The sequence below is a fragment of the Microplitis mediator genome, chromosome 9 (genome assembly GCF_029852145.1).
Source record: "Microplitis mediator isolate UGA2020A chromosome 9, iyMicMedi2.1, whole genome shotgun sequence".
Classification (NCBI taxonomy): Eukaryota; Metazoa; Arthropoda; class Insecta; order Hymenoptera; family Braconidae; genus Microplitis; species Microplitis mediator.
The window spans coordinates 63,260-81,691 of record NC_079977.1 but is presented as its reverse complement, the minus strand read 5'-3'; the positions used below and the strand labels follow the sequence as shown (position 1 = coordinate 81,691).

At 28.6% G+C, this 18,432-nt stretch overlaps 3 protein-coding genes across 9 annotated transcripts in view; 2 read left to right on the top strand and 1 right to left on the bottom strand.

Moving 5' to 3' along the window:
- LOC130675069 (uncharacterized) overlaps positions 1 to 6,314 on the top strand; it is a 126,493-nt gene extending 120,179 nt beyond the window's left edge. For 2 of the 3 annotated variants that reach the window (XM_057480534.1, XM_057480533.1), the window contains exons 11-16: positions 8 to 1,984; positions 2,384 to 2,632; positions 2,771 to 3,388; positions 3,465 to 3,740; positions 3,927 to 4,208; positions 4,279 to 6,314. In XM_057480534.1, the coding sequence (XP_057336517.1) occupies positions 8 to 1,984; positions 2,384 to 2,632; positions 2,771 to 3,388; positions 3,465 to 3,740; positions 3,927 to 4,208; positions 4,279 to 4,469 (3,593 nt within the window). In that variant the 3' untranslated portion in view covers positions 4,470 to 6,314. Of the gene's footprint in view, positions 1 to 7; positions 1,985 to 2,383; positions 2,633 to 2,770; positions 3,389 to 3,464; positions 3,741 to 3,880; positions 4,209 to 4,278 lie in introns of all 3 variants that reach the window. The other variant, XR_008991201.1, reaches the window with a different exon arrangement.
- Positions 6,315 to 6,533: 219 nt separating this feature from the next.
- On the top strand, positions 6,534 to 15,467 carry LOC130675070 (nidogen-like). 5 transcript variants are annotated; one of them, XM_057480537.1, is made up of 19 exons: positions 6,534 to 6,914; positions 8,707 to 8,985; positions 9,137 to 9,342; positions 9,423 to 9,514; positions 9,699 to 9,842; positions 10,302 to 10,535; positions 10,622 to 11,308; positions 11,385 to 11,516; positions 11,593 to 11,691; positions 11,770 to 11,973; positions 12,150 to 12,287; positions 12,648 to 12,773; positions 12,915 to 13,037; positions 13,113 to 13,453; positions 13,526 to 14,091; positions 14,176 to 14,351; positions 14,425 to 14,533; positions 14,607 to 14,725; positions 14,797 to 15,467. In XM_057480537.1, exons 1-19 carry the CDS (start codon positions 6,699 to 6,701, stop codon positions 14,931 to 14,933), a joined length of 4,128 nt encoding a protein of 1,375 aa, XP_057336520.1. In that variant the 5' UTR covers positions 6,534 to 6,698; the 3' UTR covers positions 14,934 to 15,467. The 5 variants fall into 5 exon arrangements, with proteins under 5 accessions (XP_057336520.1, XP_057336518.1, XP_057336522.1 ...); XM_057480535.1 differs by having other exon boundaries at positions 9,678 to 9,842; XM_057480538.1 differs by lacking the exon at positions 12,150 to 12,287 and having other exon boundaries at positions 6,539 to 6,914; positions 9,678 to 9,842.
- On the bottom strand, positions 15,097 to 18,125 carry LOC130675071 (medium-chain acyl-CoA ligase ACSF2, mitochondrial). Its single transcript, XM_057480541.1, has 8 exons — positions 17,988 to 18,125; positions 17,312 to 17,863; positions 16,842 to 17,025; positions 16,550 to 16,768; positions 16,322 to 16,456; positions 15,909 to 16,022; positions 15,616 to 15,852; positions 15,097 to 15,550 (listed from the first exon to the last, which is right to left on the bottom strand). The coding sequence occupies exons 1-8, from the start codon at positions 18,011 to 18,013 to the stop codon at positions 15,251 to 15,253; spliced, it is 1,767 nt and encodes a 588-aa protein (XP_057336524.1). The 5' UTR covers positions 18,014 to 18,125; the 3' UTR covers positions 15,097 to 15,250.
- Positions 18,126 to 18,432: the final 307 nt, after the last annotated feature.

Below are 18,432 nucleotides of genomic sequence, written 5' to 3'. Positions count from 1 at the left end.
ATAACAGTCGCTGGTGGACGTAGCAGACTTCATTTAATGGACTTAGGAAATTCAGATCGTGGTAAAGCAGCTGGTGGAATACCCTTATCCGGTCTTGGCAACATATTATTAGCAATATTTAATGGACAAAAACACTTACCGTATAAAGAACATAAATTAACACAATTGTTAAAAGAATGTCTGGGTTCATTGACATGTCATGCAGCAATGATAGCACATGTATCACCAAATGCCCAACATTACACAGATACTTTAACAACAGTCCAATTAGCATCACGTATACATCGAATGCGCCGACGTAAAATAAAATTTGTAACCGGTAATACACAAGGAAATGGTACAAGTAGTGGGAGTTCTGGTGAGGAAGCTGCACGACAAAATAGTGAATGTGATCCAAGCTCGAGTGATTTATCAGCCGACACCGTTATTTATGTTGGTCCAAGTGCTGAAGATGCTACTGATGGTGAGCATCCACCAGTTTATTTACCAAGTCTTAATTCTGGTGATCAAAGGTGCGCAATGGGACGTATTTTACGTGGTTCAGCTGCTGAAAGACCTCAAACAAATAAATTATTGGAAGAACAACAACAACAACAACAACAGCAGCAGCATCATCAACAACAAACACAACAACAACAACAAAATCAACAACAACAACAACAACAACAACAACAACAACAACAACAACAACAACAACAACAACAACAACAACGTAGTCCAGCGCATAATAAAACAACAAAAGCTGTTAAATCATTAACACAGACAGCATCTAAACAAACATCACCTGCTCATAGTATTACACCAAAAGCTAGTCCAGCGCGAAAAGCTACAACTAAATTATCAAATAAAATAACAGATTCACCAACAAATAGTAAAATTCAATCTGTAGCGGGTGGTCCATCGGATGAACAGTGGATTGATGGACCAAGAATATCAAAATCTAAAGTTGCTGAAGCGAGGCATTTATTTAAAGATGCTCATCATAAACGTGAAACTTGGATTGATGGTCCTTTACAGCCATTACTTAATCAACAATCATCGTTATTATCATCATCATTGCAACAACAACAACAGCAGCAGCAACAACAACAGCAACAACAACAACAGCAACAGCATACTGGCTACGGTTTTATGGATAATCATAAAAAAATAATGATAAGAAAGTGGGTAGAAAATCAGTCATCACAAATTCAACGGGCTAAGCATACGTCATCGAGATCTGAATCTAAATCAGGTCAATCTTGTGGTAGTGGTAGTGGTAGTACTGGTGGTATTTTTAAAGATATAAGTAGTGGTGGTTGTGGTGTTGGTGTTGGTGGGGGATCTACATGCTTTAAGATGTCTGATGATAATGAGGATGATACCTCATTAAGTACTGTGGGTAGTGATAGTTTAAGAACAACTGATGCTGATGATACGATAGATAAAATATGTAGTAGTAGTAGTAGGGCTAGCAAATTATTAAATTTAATAAATATTAAGTCAAATACTGATTCTGGTTTAGATTTAACTACTAGTCCTATTATGGACGATATTATTGATAAGAGTAGGGAATTAGATACTCGTGATGAAGATTACGATGATGATGATGATAATGTCAATATTATAGATATTGATGATGGAGAAAATGAAAATAATGATGATGATGATGATGATGAAGAAATTGTTGTACCTCCACCGTTGAAACTTATTGAGCCATTAAGTAATGGTGTTAGTCGTGAAGTTTCAATGGAGAGTCTTAATTTGTCGCATAAAGATATTGTACTACCATCAAGGCATTCATTGTCCTCAGAAGATGAAATTTTAGAGATTGTTGAAGTTGAGGATTTTGAACCGGTACCAATGCAAGATTCATGTTTGCAAGTTACTGAAGAAGATATAGCACTTTGTATGGGTGAAAATCCGTTACCTGAAAGCGATCAAGAGGAACATCCGTTGAGGATTTTAAGTCAAGAAAACTTAACAATCGTCTCTACGTTTACGGGTAAGTTTCTTTAGATTTTTTTTTTTTTTATACATACATACTGATTTTATATTTTCTAAAAGGTTTGTTTCTGGGGAGTTGTTGGTTTAGTATAAGAGATAATATAAAAAAGAAAAGTCATATTCAACAAAAGTCAATATATCCGTAATCTTTGAAAACCTACGGGAATAAAATAACTTTTGTCGATTACTTTTTCAAGTGCCATTATGGCTCAAGATAATCCTATTTATTCTTCTAAACTACTGCTAATACAAAGTTGATAAGAAAACTTTGTTTTTCATAAAAAATAAATAAAAATTAAGAGCTTTATTTTTTTTAATACAATAGAAAGTCGAGATTTTTTATCTTTTATTATTAAAATAAATACCCTTGCTAATAATTAATATATTAATTTGTTAGATTCGATGTCAGTAATGTCAGACAGCGAGCGTTACAAACCACAATTTTCATCATCAGTTGGTACAGGTGTCTTACCACGGCCTTACTTTGACCATGAGGACTTTCTTGAACAGGAAACTCGACACAAGTTTGATCAATTGGCTCGACTTCATGAACTATACCAAAGTAAACTTGCATTGGCCAATGTTTCTAATTCAGTGACTTATCAGAGAGAAAACTCATCTGTCGTCAGTGTTCGTGATATTCCCTGTAAGTTTTTTTTATTAAATTTTCTAAAACTTTTTTATATTAATTTATTTTATTAAGTTTTGTAATTTAAAAATCACGTATTCAAAAATGAATTACTTATAAAAGTATTTAAATTTGTTAAATAAAATATTTTTTTAGCAAATGTCTTCCGTCCACCATCACGTTGTCAATCATTATCATTGTCAGATGTACTTTTTAATGATAATGCAAGTAATCATGGTAGTATATACAGTGAACCGGCATATATTGTTGGTAAAAATGATACAGAAAAAATATGCGATAATTGCCGTCAGAGTATGTCACGACCTGCTACTGCATCATATTGGTATCCAACGACGACTCAAACAATGTCATCAACAACGGGGTTGGGAGGAGGAGGAGGAGGATTATCATCACTATTATCATCATCAGCATCACCATCAGCAGCAACAACAACAACAACAACAACAACAGCAACAACAACAGCTGTACAAGGAATATCACAAATTGCCAGTAATAGTTTAGCACACTTGGCAAGTCCAAAACGTTATTGTAGTAAATTTGGTGATTGTAATATATCTAGTCTACGGCATCCGGATGGTGCATCAAATCCAAATCTAAAAGAGGAAATTGAAAGGATACCGGGCAATGGTGCTTCAGGCTCTGATCCAGAAGAAGAATATATTGAAGCAAAAAAATTATTTAACACGGCTATTGAAAGGTCTGAAAGAACTGTCACTGGAAAATCGGATATTGAAGAGGAAATTAAAGTACCAGGTATTAATATAATTTTTTTTTATTTTTAATAACAATAATAAAAGTATTTTTATTTTATTTTATTTTATTGTTTTAGTGACTGTACCATTAGAATTAACAATTCCGTCCTCACTACCGTCCTCAGGTCGTATGCAACGGAAAATATTAAGCCTCGGTTCATCACTCGGATTAAATCGTGAGAGTTATGATTCTGGTGCTGATTCAACACCACGTGCTACAAAACTTTCTCCAGCTACTTTATCAAGGCATCGGGCTGAAAGTTCAGGTTATGATAGCGTAGTCAGAGACAGCGAAATTAGTAGCATTGCTAGTGATTCATCAAGACAAACTAGCGCACTACAAGAGCATCAAGGTATTTTTTTTTAAATTTATAAAATCGCGTCCCCAATAGTTAATTTTTAAAATTAAAATTTTCAGAGTTTATTTTTTTTTAAATAAAAAAAAAAAATTAGTAATTTCTTTAAGTATCCCTTGAAACGATGGTTTTCTCAGGTGGCGCACTAGGAGTTCTAACGTCGACGTTGTGCGGATGTTTCAGCGGTGGGACAACCGGTAGTCGGGTACGTGCAACACGTTCAACATCAGCAGCAGCAGCAGCAGCGGCAGTGGCAGCAGGAACAAATAATCCTGCCCGTAGTAATACTCGATTACACAGACGAGGACGTGGAAATAATGGAACGGAGAAGTCTAATTCGCTCGGATCCCCGTGGCACAATGTACAAGATAAACAACCTACGTCTGCGCCAACGGCTTCTTAAAATAGAGCTACGTGATGCTAAAAAACGATTAATGATACCCGATGATCGATGGACTTATGACTGTAAGTTTATTTATTATAAATTACAAATAAATATATTTATATATATTGTTTTTGTTTTTTTTGTTTACAGTACACGTAGAAAATAGTATGGACTGGCGTAATTCATCATTTATTGAAGCACTTGAAGCTGAAACAATGATACTACAAAAACGTGTGGAAGCATGTAAAAGTCATGTATTACTTGTTACGTCTTTTGATTCTTACAATCCATTAAGGCCCACTAATACGCCCACGATACTGCCAAATATTGGGATCTCTTAACATAGACTGAGATCGGTACAATCGTCTTAGTACTGATCATCAATCCGCGATAATTTTATTTATAATAAATTATTATTATTATTATTATTATTAGATTTTAAAATAAAATAGATAAATTTTCCATAGTTACCAAGTTGCTTCGCGACAGACTGAGTTTTTTTTTATAAACCAAAAGCTTTTTTTTTCTTTTTTACGCACAGTTTTACTGAACGACAACAAAAAAATATCGATGACAAAAGTAAATTTATTTTAATTAATGAAATAAAAATTGTGTCAAATTTATGAGCTTCACTCTCGAGTATTAATTTATATTTATATATAAAATAATGAATAACATAATAAATATCCGATTTTAAAGACTGATAATTTGTTGTCTTAATCATCGGCAGCATTCACCATCACTATAAATAAAACATGAATCATCGTCATCATCATCATCATCATCATCACCATCATCATCATTATCGGATATTAAATTTTTATAATTATATTATAATATCATTGTTATTCGGGCAATTCCGGTTCATTTGCCAAACAAATAAAGTTAACAGTAAAATTAATTAAATAGTAAAATATTACTAATAAAAATTAACAAAAAACACACTTGATTATCATATATGTAATATCAATTCATACACGCTGGTATGTAAAAAAATATAATAATAAAAAAAGGTATTGTAGCTTGAATTGTTAATCACAATTAGCACACATCATAGATCATGATTGTAGACATGCAACAAAACTTTTAACTAAAAAATAAAATACCAGCCAAATTGTCAAACAATTTGAACAAAACATTTTATTAATAAATTTATCTGTACATCTTATATAAAATAATAATAATAATATTAATTATTGGAATTTTACTAATCGAAATACTATCGACTGTTTAAAATTACTAATAATATTAAACAATTTATTTGTTTAAAATAATTAGTAATTAAATTTTTTTTTTGTATAGTAGAATATATGTAAAAATGAAATAAATAACTGCCGAATTATAAGCACTGCTCACGAATAACTCGGACGGCTAAATAATACTAACGTGATACAAATAAACGTCCGTCTGTAGTAAAAAGTTAAAAAGTTAAAAAAATAATTGATTAACTTGTAATACTAAATAATTATACATACATTAAATCATCTTTGTACTATAGCTATTGTATTATATTTATATTTTATATGTACAAATTAGTATAATGTAACTTGTAATAAAGAATAATCTAGAATGTATTAATTAAAATGAATTATTATCTTTTATTTATTTTGAAATTATAAAACAGTATATACCGTATGTACCAAATACTAAACTACCAAATGTCAATTGGCAATAAAAATGTATATTATGCAAACCAACGAATCTACAATTTAACAATCAATATAAAATAGTTTTGTTAAACGAGACATAACGGCGACAATGTAAATGACAAAATAAATTTGCAAATGTACACCTCCATTCGTTTGTCGCGATTATTATTGTCGTACGCGTTCTGCTCGTTGCTGTTCGTTGCTGCTCGTTTTCGTTTCACAATATAAATTTATTTCCGGACCCCACGCATACCCGGTTAGCGGTTAGGTACTTGGACCGTCGGACCTCGGATAAAACGACACAAGCCACCACCATCCTATCCTATCATCATCATCATCATCATCATCATCATTTTCTTCATCATCAATTTATTTTATTTTATTATTATACATTTATATATCATTATATTCATAAATCACTCTCCACTAAATAAAATAAATAAATAAAAATATATATTTTAATATTATTTTAACAAGTTTTAATATTTATAAAAATTATAATAATAAAAAAAGCACACAAGTATACCTACCGCAAGAATTTGATTAAACTCCTACATATACATGTATAATAATATAATGTAAGGGTGGGGATATTTTTTTTTGTTAAACAGAGAATATACCGCCACTCTTTTAGCTTTTAGTTATTATATACTAGCCAGAGTATCCAGATTCAGAGTAGACTTATATTAGCTTGGTTGGTTGGTTGGTTGGTTGGTTCAGCTTAGCGCGTCTTTCAACGCAACTCGAAAATTTATCGCAGTTCTCGGTTCTCAGTTCTCAGTTCTCAGTCACAAGTTTGTATTCACTGATGTAAGTTAGTGAGAAGAGATCATCAGGGATTCAATTTTATTTATTAATTTAAAGAATAACGATTTAGTGATAAATTATTGTGTACTAATCTGTTTGTTTATCAAACTCATAATGGCACGATATAAATTATTTAAAATAATTTTTATATTTTTAACTATTGAATCGTTATTTAAATCGACATCAGCATTATCACGAGACAATTTATATCCATATATGGATAATAATTTTCAAACATTACCAACTGATTCAAATGGTCAACTTTCATCGGTTCAAGTTGAACTTAAAACACCAATTGCCTTTTATGATAAAATTTATAACAACATTTTTGTAAGTAATATTTTATTTTATTATATAATATTTTTATTGATACTTAATTATAAATAAAATATAAATAAGGATGTGATGAAAAGATTATGAGATAACTTTTCTTAGAATATGTTTTTTTTTTTCTTTTTTAATTGTTTACGGAACTAACTTATAAATCTTGTGAATAAATAATAGTTTTTACAAAATCAATTAATTATTACTGATAAGAAATTTATTTTAATTTTTTATTATCGTAAAAATACTTAATGTTAACTTTAAATTTAAGCTGAGACATTTACAGCGATAAGAAGAATTATATTTATAAATTTTTAATTTTTATCAAAAAAGAAGAAAATTAAATATAGATCAGAAAAAAAAAATCATTAAATTTTTATAATTAAATAAATATTCTGGAAATTTTAAATTTTTAAAAACAACTAAATGATATAAAAAATATATTTTAATTATTTGGGGTAGATATAAAAACAAATTAAGGCAATAATCGTTATAAAAATAACTTTTAGTCTCGAGATAAAATGAGTAAATAAAATATTTTTTAAATAATTTCATGTATAATGCGATTATATACAATTATGCAAAAAAAAATTAGATATATAGTACAGCAACAATTCAGTCTGTTTCTTAACGTAAAATTAATATAAATAAAAAGCAAGTATTTAGTTTATTAGAGAATCTACAACAGCCTACAAGAAGCCTACACAACTATCATCATCTTCATCTTTATCTTCATTCTTATTCACATCCTCAAAATGATTGCACTCGATTACACGATTGCGTTAGACATTATTATCATTAGACCTCCTTTTCGACATTCTCAAAATTATTCTTGGAATGTCGATGACGTAATTTATCATTTTTATTTTTTAAATTCCATTTAAATTATTATAAATACCAAATTCATTCAAACAATTTCATTGATCATTTTATTAATATATATATAAAAGTATATATTATGTATGTGTAAATTGAACGTTAAATGACCTATAACCCTGTGATACCCTCACTGAGCGATAATATAGCTATTTTTCTCTCTCATTATTATTATACATTATTTTTTGTGGATTTCAAAACTCACTACTTAATCTTTAACACCATTGAATTTATATATCAATAGTACACATTCCATAAGCTTTTTTAAATATTTAAATATTAATAAATATAGATTATCTTAATTTAATTGTCAGAGCTGCATGATTAACCCGCGGTCAAAACAATGTAGGCCAATAATTTAAGTTAAGTCTAATTAAATTTAATAAATACCCCCAAGACAATAATAACTACTAATAAATTTTAATATTTTGACAAGTTTTATTTACAAGATACACGAGAATACATAGATTATATAGTTCTCACGTACTTGATAACTTATTAGATAATAAAAATAATTGTCAAAGGGCATATTTATCTCATATACTATTATTTCACGTTTATAATTATTATATTACTTTTTAAGATGCATATGTGATACACAATTTACTTAAACTAATTGATTTAACAACATCACTTATTTTATATGACAACACATATATATATATGTCTCGTGATAAAATAATGGGTGAATGACTTACTTGTTGTATTAATGTAATAGTAAATTACGTGTTTAAATAAATTATATGTATATATACTGACTCATCATCGAGAGCAGTCGTAGCTAATTGACATAAACGAGTTCTTTATAGCATTGTTGCATTTTATAATAATTATATTAAAATTACACACGGTCTTTATCATCAATTAATAGACAATATTTATTAAAATAAAATGAATAAAAATGTTTTTTTAAATTTATTAGGTAAATGGTAATGGTGTTTTATCATTCATAAGATCAATGCAGAGATTTTTCAACATAGCTTTTCCACTGGATGATCCAGTTATTGCACCGTTGTACACTCACGTTGACACAAAGGGATCTGGTAAAATTTTCTATGGTGAAACGAACAATCCTGAAATCCTCTCACGCGCTAGCGGAATGGTTCGCGCTGCTTTCAAAAATATCACTGATTTTATGCCTACCCACGTTTTCTTAACAACTTGGGTTGACGTCGGCTACTTCAATGAAAAACACGACAAGGTTATTACCTCAAAAATATCAATTTTCACTCAACAATAATAAATTATAAGATTAAATAAGACATTTATTGCTTTTCCTTTTCCTTTTTATTATTATACACAATAAAAAAAAATAATTTAAAATTTTTATTTATTGAAAAAAAAAAAAATAGGTCAATACCTACCAAGTCGCTATAGCTTCAAATGGTACGCATTCATTTGCTGAACTTCTTTATCCAAATGATGGGATACAGTGGATACAAGGGGAATCCCATCCTAATGGTTTGCCAGATGCCAGAGCACAAGCTGGATTTATGAGTGAAGGAAGAATGTATACATTGAAAGGATCTGGTACTGATCAAATTCAAAATATCGACAAGTATGTTGTTATTATTATTATTATAAATATTACAGGAAGCATTTAAATTTTAAGTATCTGTAATTAATTTTTTTGTGCAGATGGTCAAATATTAATCGTCCGGGTCAATGGATATTTCAAATAGGACCGATAGCTGATGGAAAAAATATTAAAGTACCAGATAACATTGAAAGTATGTAAATTTTTATTATACTATTATCTATTATCTTTTTTATTTTTACTATTTTGCCTCAATACAGTTAATTATTTTAATTGTTAAACTATATCTATATAATTGAATAATAAATATTTATTTTTCTTTACTAACTATGTAAACGTGCAACACGCGCGTCAAGCGTTTACTAATTTATTTACAGGATCAAATGAACCTACTGACCAGACTTGTATGACTGGAGCAACAACTTGTCACAGTAAAGCCACGTGTATTGATTACGAGTACGGTTATTGTTGTAATTGTAAACCAGGATACTTTGGAAATGGGAAATTCTGCCAACCAAATGGTACCTATTGTTGTTATTTTTTTTTTTTTTACACAAACTTTCACTTGTTTATTTTTCTATTATCATCTTTTTTTTTACTATTCGTTTCATTTCTTCTCACAGAAATATATACTATTATTATGCTTTTTTTTTTTTTTTTTTCCGTATTATAAAGTACTCAAAAGCAAAAGCTGCGAAATGGGTCGTTGACGCTTTTAGGAAAGATAAAAATAAAAAAAAAAAAAAAAAAAAAAAAAAAACAGGCTTTTGTAGATTTTTATCAAAGATAGTAACTTTTTTTTTCTGCTCCTGGAATCAGAGCCGTAAGGCTTAACAAAGTACAAAGTATAAAAGATAAGACTGAAAATTAACTGTGATATTTTTCACTTTTTTTTCAATTACAATTGTTTAGTTTTCAAAAAATGAAAAATTAACTATTATAAAAATTTATGAATAATAAGATTATTTAATGAAAACTAGATTTACCATTACGAGTTATTGGCCGTATTTCCGGAAAAATCAATGGTGAAGAATTTTCAGCGCGAGATCTTCAATGTTATGTACAAACTAAAGATGGTAGAACTTATACTGCTTTATCAAGAATACCCGATAATATTGGGCATAATATGCAATTGTTGAGTACACTTGGCGGTATTATTGGATGGCTTTTTGCTAAACCTATTGGTAAAATTAAAAATGGTTATCAACTGACCGGTAATAATTATTATTATTTTTTATTTTATAACACACAAATAATATTTGTTTTCGTTGTAATTATAATACTTATTATTATTATTTAGGTGGTTTATTCAATCACACAGCAGAATTAGTATTTAGTAATACAGGTGATCGCGTATTGATAAAAAGTATTTATTTGGGACTAGACGTTTTTGGACAACTAAAAATGGAAGCTGATATTCAGGGTACATTGCCCAATTTACCAAATGAAGCTAAAGTCGATTATGGAGATCATGATGAACTATATACACGAAGTCAAAGAGGTAGTATTAGATCTCACAGCAATCGTGTTTATAGATTGAATGGGGATAAAACTGAATACCCATTTACTTTGGACCAATCAATAATGTATCACGATTGTCCTTATGATCCTGAACAACAATCTGATGAAACAACACGACTTAAATTTTCACGTGGACTTACAACTTATGAATCACGTGAGGGTATTTTAAGATTTGCTATGAATACTAAAATAACACCACTTGAAGAGGAAGATCCTTGTATCAGAGGACGTGAAACTTGCAGTCAACACAGTTCTTGTGTTGTTGATGCTGATGATTTTAGATGTGTATGTAATTCTGGTTATCAACAACTTTATCAACAAGACGGTAGTTCATCTTGTGTTGATATTAATGAATGTACTGCTGGTTATCATGTATGTTCATCTGATGCACAATGTATTAATAATGAGGGTGGACATACTTGTCAATGTCGTCCTGGTTTTTCTGGTGACGGAAGAATTTGTGAAAGTAAGTTTTATTTTTCCTGATAATTATTATTTTAATATTTCGTTGTCAAACGGATCTAACTATTTTTAAATATTAGAATTAGCAACTTGTGAAGATACACGTTGCGGTGATTACGAACAATGCACAGTAGTTAATGGAATACCAACGTGTTCATGCGTTACAGGTTTTATAAACGACAGACCTGGATTACCTTGTTATCCAGCTAATGGTGATACTTAATATTTTTATTTTTTTACTATCTATTTTATCCCAATAATATTAATAATTTATTACTTAAATTATAGACCCATGTAATTTAGCAAATAATTGCTCACCCCAAGGAATGTGTACATACGATACAGATAAACAAACTCATATATGCATATGTTTACCTGGTTACGTTGGTAAAGTATAATTAACTATTTAAATAATAATAATTTATTATTATAATAAATATGTATGATGGATAATACGATGTACAGGTGATGGATATACGTGTTATGTAAAATCTCAAGTAACCAGTATGACAGAAAAATCACCATCATCATCATCATCGTCATCAATATCACCACGTTGTGACAATGAAGGGATGTGTTGGTGTCTACCAGGTTACGAATTTCGTGATGACAACTGTTATAAATCGGACAAATATCAACCAGATCCAACTCATTCATCAAATAATGATCGTAAGTTTATTGAAAAAACCATAAAAAAATATAACTCAGGGAATTTTAAACATTAAAGCTTACAATATTTAACAATCAGGCATTAATTAATTTAATTGATTAAATAAAATTATGTCTATGATAATTATATAACAATAATATTAAAAATAGCTCGAAAATTGCATCGTGAATTTTAGTGGTCGCGCAGCCACTTCCAGAATGCTTAAAGGACAACTGCATTTGTCCCTGGGGATACGATTACCAACAGCTGGATGACAGTTGCGTCCCTAAACCAGGATACAACTACGAGACGATGGGTCCCTCAGGATCCCAATGTACGCATGACTTGCTTGGCTTAATATCTACTGAATTTAACATATATATATAGATATAGTATAGTTAACTATATACCAGCTAGCTAAATGTCTAGATCTACTAGTCTAACTAGATCTATAGATATTTACAAGCTTACAAGCTTACAACAATCTGCATGCTGCAATATAAATTTAACAATATTTCAGTTTAATTAAAAATGCTTATGGGATTTTTAAATTTTAGTAATATTTATATTAATTTTATAAAAACAATTAAATCCTTGTGCTTAATTAAAATTTTAGTATATAATTAATTAAATGAATTTGATATGAGAATGAGAATTAACAAACGTAATTGCATTTTGATCATGTTATGTACAGTATCATGCAATGTGGTCAACACTTGTCATCCATACGCTCAATGTATATTTATAAAAGACACTGAGGAATACGAGTGTCGTTGCAATCCCGGATACGAAGGTGATGGAATTGAATGTGTAAAAACAGGTTTGTAATAATTTATTATAATTAATTTAATTTAATTGTTTGTTTGTTTGTTTGTTTGCTTGTTTAAAAGCATTTGAGTAATTTTAATTTATTAATTAATCAAAGTTAATTAAAAATGCTTGACTAATTTTAATAAAACAGATGTATCTTGTTTGGATATTGATATTTGTGATCCAAATGCATCTTGTCGTCCCGATGAACCAGTTGCCAAATGTGTCTGCAATCCTGGATATGAAGGAGATGGTTCCACATGCACACTCATTGGTCTAATATTTATAATATTTGTTTTTTTTTTTTCTTTTACATTTTAATATTTAATTGATAATAATTTGAATTTAGATGAATGTAATGACCATTCGGAATGTGATACGGACGAGAGATGTTCATACAATCCAACCAAGTCTCGTTATGAATGTACTTGCAATCCAGGATTTAATATGGTGAATGGTCGATGTGTGGTAGCCGATTGTTCAACCAATCCTTCATTGTGTCATGCAAATGGACAGTGCATTAATCGTGATGGTGATTATAAATGTGTTTGTATTAATGGTTTTCACGGTGATGGAATTAATCAGTGTACGGAAGATCATATTGGTTGTGATGTTCTCAATAATTGTGGAAATAATGCCGTCTGTGGTTACAATCAAACATCAACCAATTACGCTTGTGTTTGTTTACCTGTAAGTATTATTATTATTGTTATTATTGTAAAAAAATTAATAATAATTGTTTGTTTGTTTGTTAAATGATAGGGATATTATGGAGATGGATTTAATTGTATACCACAAACATCATGCCGTAAAGAACCAAGTTTATGTTCACGTGATGCAACATGTGTTGTTGTAGGTGGTAGTGATTATGCATGTGTATGCAATGAAGGATTTACCGGTGACGGATTAAACTGTAAAACAAAATCTAAACACGAGTCAAATTTTTTGTTAGTTAATCAAGGAATGGCAACACTTAAAATTCCATATTATCCAACAAACGTTAATCCAGGTACACCAATTAATTTAGACTATGCTCAGATGGCAATAGCTATTGATATCGATTGTGCTGGTGGTAACGTATACACCAGTGATATAACTGGTAACAAAATAACTAAATTATCTTACAATGGATCACACATTGAAAAATTTATAACTGGTGTTAGTAGTCCTGAGGGTATATCTATAGATTGGGTATCACGTAATATATTTTGGACAGATTCTGGCAAAGGTACTGTTGAAGTTGCACATTTAGGTACTAAAAAAAGAAAAGTTATTATTTCTGACGGTTTAGTTAATCCAAGAGGTATTGCTGTACATCCTTATCGAGGGTTTGTTTATTATTATTATTATTATATATAAATTTATATATTATAAAGAACAATAAATTAATTTATTATTATTGAAAATAATAGAAAAATATTTTGGTCTGATTGGAATCGTGTTATGCCAAAATTAGAATGGGCTAATGAAGACGGTACAGGACGTGAATTATTTTTGAATGGTGACCAAGTACAATTACCAAATTCATTATGTATTGATTGGGCTACTGATGAATTGTGTTGGACTGATGCTGGAACATTTACAATTAGTACGTTCAGTATATTAATAATTATTATTGTTGCGATTTTTATAATTTATTTATTTTATTGTTTTTTGTTAAGGTTGTACTCCAATAGACCATAAATCAGTACGTATTGTAGCTAAAGATTTATCTTATCCATTTGGATTGGCAATATCTGAAGATAATTATTATTGGACTGATTGGAAAACGTAATTTGAAATAAATATTATTTTGAGTTTATTATTATTCATTATATTTTTATTCATTTTTTTTTTTTTATAGACATAAAATAGAAGTAATATCAAAAACAACGGGTCTAAATGAAAATTCATTATCGATACCACCTGGTGGTAGTGGTAAATTATATGGAATAGTTGCAGTTCCTGAATCATGTCCACGAGGTAACATATATATATATGTATATTTATTTTATTTTATATATTGTAAATGTAATTAAAATTTTTTTTGATAGTTTCAAATGTTTGTCAATATGAAAATGGAAGATGCCACAAAGATCAACTTTGTTTACCAGACGGTCAAGGTGGCCGAACATGTGCATGTGCAGATGACAGTACTGGACCATGTACTGAATCCCGTTATCCATCGTAGTCTATAATATGTATCGATCTAAGTATATAATATAATTTTTTTCATTTTTCTTTTTTTTTTTTTTCTTATTATTGCCTTGCATTATTTATGCATAAATTAAAAATATTATTATTTTACTAATTTAAACCTACCATTATCTAAAATATATATAAAATAAATATAATTTATATCATCATCATTCGCTATCATTATTATTATCATTATTATTATTAATATTATTATTACATAAAAACCCTTTGTAACTTTTGTTTTGTATTTTTTATCATTGTCGTTTTATGTTATTTAATAAATAAAAAAAAAAAAAAGAAATAAAAATATTATTTTCCTTTAGATGCAGGTACAAGTCCATTAGTTTCCATAAATTGTTTTAATTTGAATTTTTGAATTTTTCCACTTGCAGTTTTTGGAAATTCTTCAACAAAATGAATATATCGTGGTATTTTAAAATGAGATATTTTACCTTTAGCATATAATTTAATGTCATTGGCAGTAATTTTTTTTTTATTATTTTTTAAACGAATGCAGGCACAAATTTCTTCACCATAAACATCATCATGTACACCAAATACTTGTGCTTCTAATATATCATTGTGTGATTCTAAAAATCCTTCAATTTCCTATAGATAAAATATTTATTTATTGTTTAACTATTAATTAATTATATCAATAATTAATAAATTACCTTTGGAAAAATATTTTCACCCCCACGAATAATGATATCTTTTAATCTCCCAACAACTTCACCATATCCATTGGCATGTAATATAAATTTATCGCCAGTTTTCAACCAACCAGCTTCATTTATTGTCTTTGATGTATTTTCTGGATCATTCCAATATCCTATCATTGTAGAGTAACCACGAGTCCAAAGTTCTCCAGGTGTACCAATAGGTACCGTTTGTCCATTTTCATCTACTACCTATTAATTTATTATTATTTTTATAAAATTATTATTTTTATTATTATTATTATTACCTTTGCTTCAATATGATCATGAAGACGTCCTACAGTGTAGTTAGTTAATTCATGTGGATCTTCAGGTACCGTATGAAAAACAACTGCTGTATTTTCCGTAAGACCATAAATTATCTATAAAAAATATAACATATTTTTAGTGGATTTCCATTGATTTAATAAATATACTATTGATCCATTATACAAATGGAACTGAATATTTATCACGAAAATAATTTTATGCACATAAATTCCCGCCCTTTCAAAAGATATGTGCATAGATAACAATGAGTAGTTAAAGTTGTTAGAGTCATTGACCTGGTGAGATATATATTAAAGGAATTGAGGTAAGCTCTAAACTGACTATCGAGAGATCGAAACTCGGTCAAATATAACACCTAAAATTAATGATTATTATTATTGATATATCTTACCGTTGCTTTATCTACTTTGAATGTATTGCGAATTTTTTTCATTAATTCAGGTGATACTATTGCACCACCAGTTGTTGTTAAATGCAATGATGGAATTCGAGCTTGTAATTGTTCTTGCATATCCAACATATTTACCTATTTTAATATTATTTAATTTTTAAATTCATCGTCGAATATAAATAATTGTAAATTTTAATAATTTAAGTAATATTTTATAATCAGTCTCACCCACATTGTTGGAGTTCCATAAGCAATAGTACATTTCTCATTAACAATTGTTTCAATTGAATTTTTTGGATTAAATATTGGGGATTCAAGTACAAATGTCATACCAGCGTTAAAACCAACCATACATCCATGTATCATTCCAAATGCATGAAAAAATGGTACATTTAAACAAGCTTTATGATGACTATTATTATTTATCAATCCAGCTCTTTCTACTACCTTAATTATTTTAATATTTTTATAAAATACATTTATTTATTTATTTATTTTAAAATAAATCGGGCATGATTACCTGACGTCCGTTATTAACAAAAGATCTGTGTGATATTAAGGGTGCCTTAGGAAAACCTGTAGTGCCAGAAGTAAATTGAATATTACAACCGTCATAAGGTGAAATTTCATTTTGGGTTGCTCCAATTCCCTCAATTTCAACATTTGTAGCAAGAGATTCAATATCTGAGAACCTATACGTTCCTCTGTATAATAAATTAATTGTTATATCAAATTTAATAGTGAAAAACACCTTTCATTTTATTATTTATTTTTATTTTTCCAAATCTTATATAACAATAATTAATCCCCAGAATATAAAAACTCTTAGAATTTAAACGTGATTAGTCACTTTGGCTATTAACCCAATATGTAAATAATACAGACAATTTAACCCAATGAACTCAATTTTTTAAATCAATACATTAAAAAAAAAAAAAACTAATTACATTTTTTTTTTTTTCATAATTAAAATTAAATATTAAAACTTACTTTATTGAATTGTCTGTCCATAAAATAATGTTTTTTAATGAAGGACATGCATTTTTTGCATTAATTAACATTTTTCCATAGTCTTGTGTACGAAATTTATCAGGGGCGATGACAGTATTAACTTGAACTTTATTTAAAGAATAATTTAATTCATTTTGTTGATAAGCTGGATTAATACCAACCATGATTAAACCAGCTCTTGATATTGCGATAAATGCAAGTAACCATTGGTAATCATTTGGACCCCATACGCCCACACGATCGCCGTATTTTAAATTTAATTTTTTTAATCCTGCTGCTAATTTATCCGCACGTTCAAGTACTTGATTGTATGTTAAGCGAATATTATTTTGATGAACTGATACAACACATTCACGATTTTTAAATTCTTTACATGCCTCTTCAAATAACTTTCCTACCGTGATATCAATAATAGGTAATTTTCCAGGATAAAAACGATATGATGATGATGAATCAATATTATTTTCTGTACTATTTAATCTTATTGATGTATAATATTTTATTATACTTACAGAATTATGTAATTTATTTCTAAAAGAATATATATGTATATATATATAAGTTAATTTTTATAAAGAGAGAGAATATTTTTTAAAAAATTACCGCGACAATTAATATTATAGTTTTAAAAAAATTATTTTATTCATCTGGTTACCTTAAATATTGTTTAATTAAAAACATAATTTTCTTTATTTATTAGACAAGATCATCAACAACATTAAAACTTGTATTATTATTTTTTAAATATTTATTACAATTGTTCACAAGTAAAGATAAAACATAACTGAGAGACTTTATATAATAATTATGTACATTGAAGCAATTAACAACTTTAAAGTGGGAATATATATGATATCGTTGATAATATGCATCATATATATATATATATATATGTAAATAAATAAAATTATCTATTTATATATGAATGAAGGATTGTATATATTTAAATATTGTAAGTTAATATTTAAAAAAAAAAAAAAAAAAAAAAAAAAGTAATGTAGCGCACAACGTAGATAAACTAGAGATAAACTAGCTGCTGAGTAGAGTAGGTAAGTAATATAAAACGATTGCGAGTTCAAGGCAAGTGTCAACGAAAGATG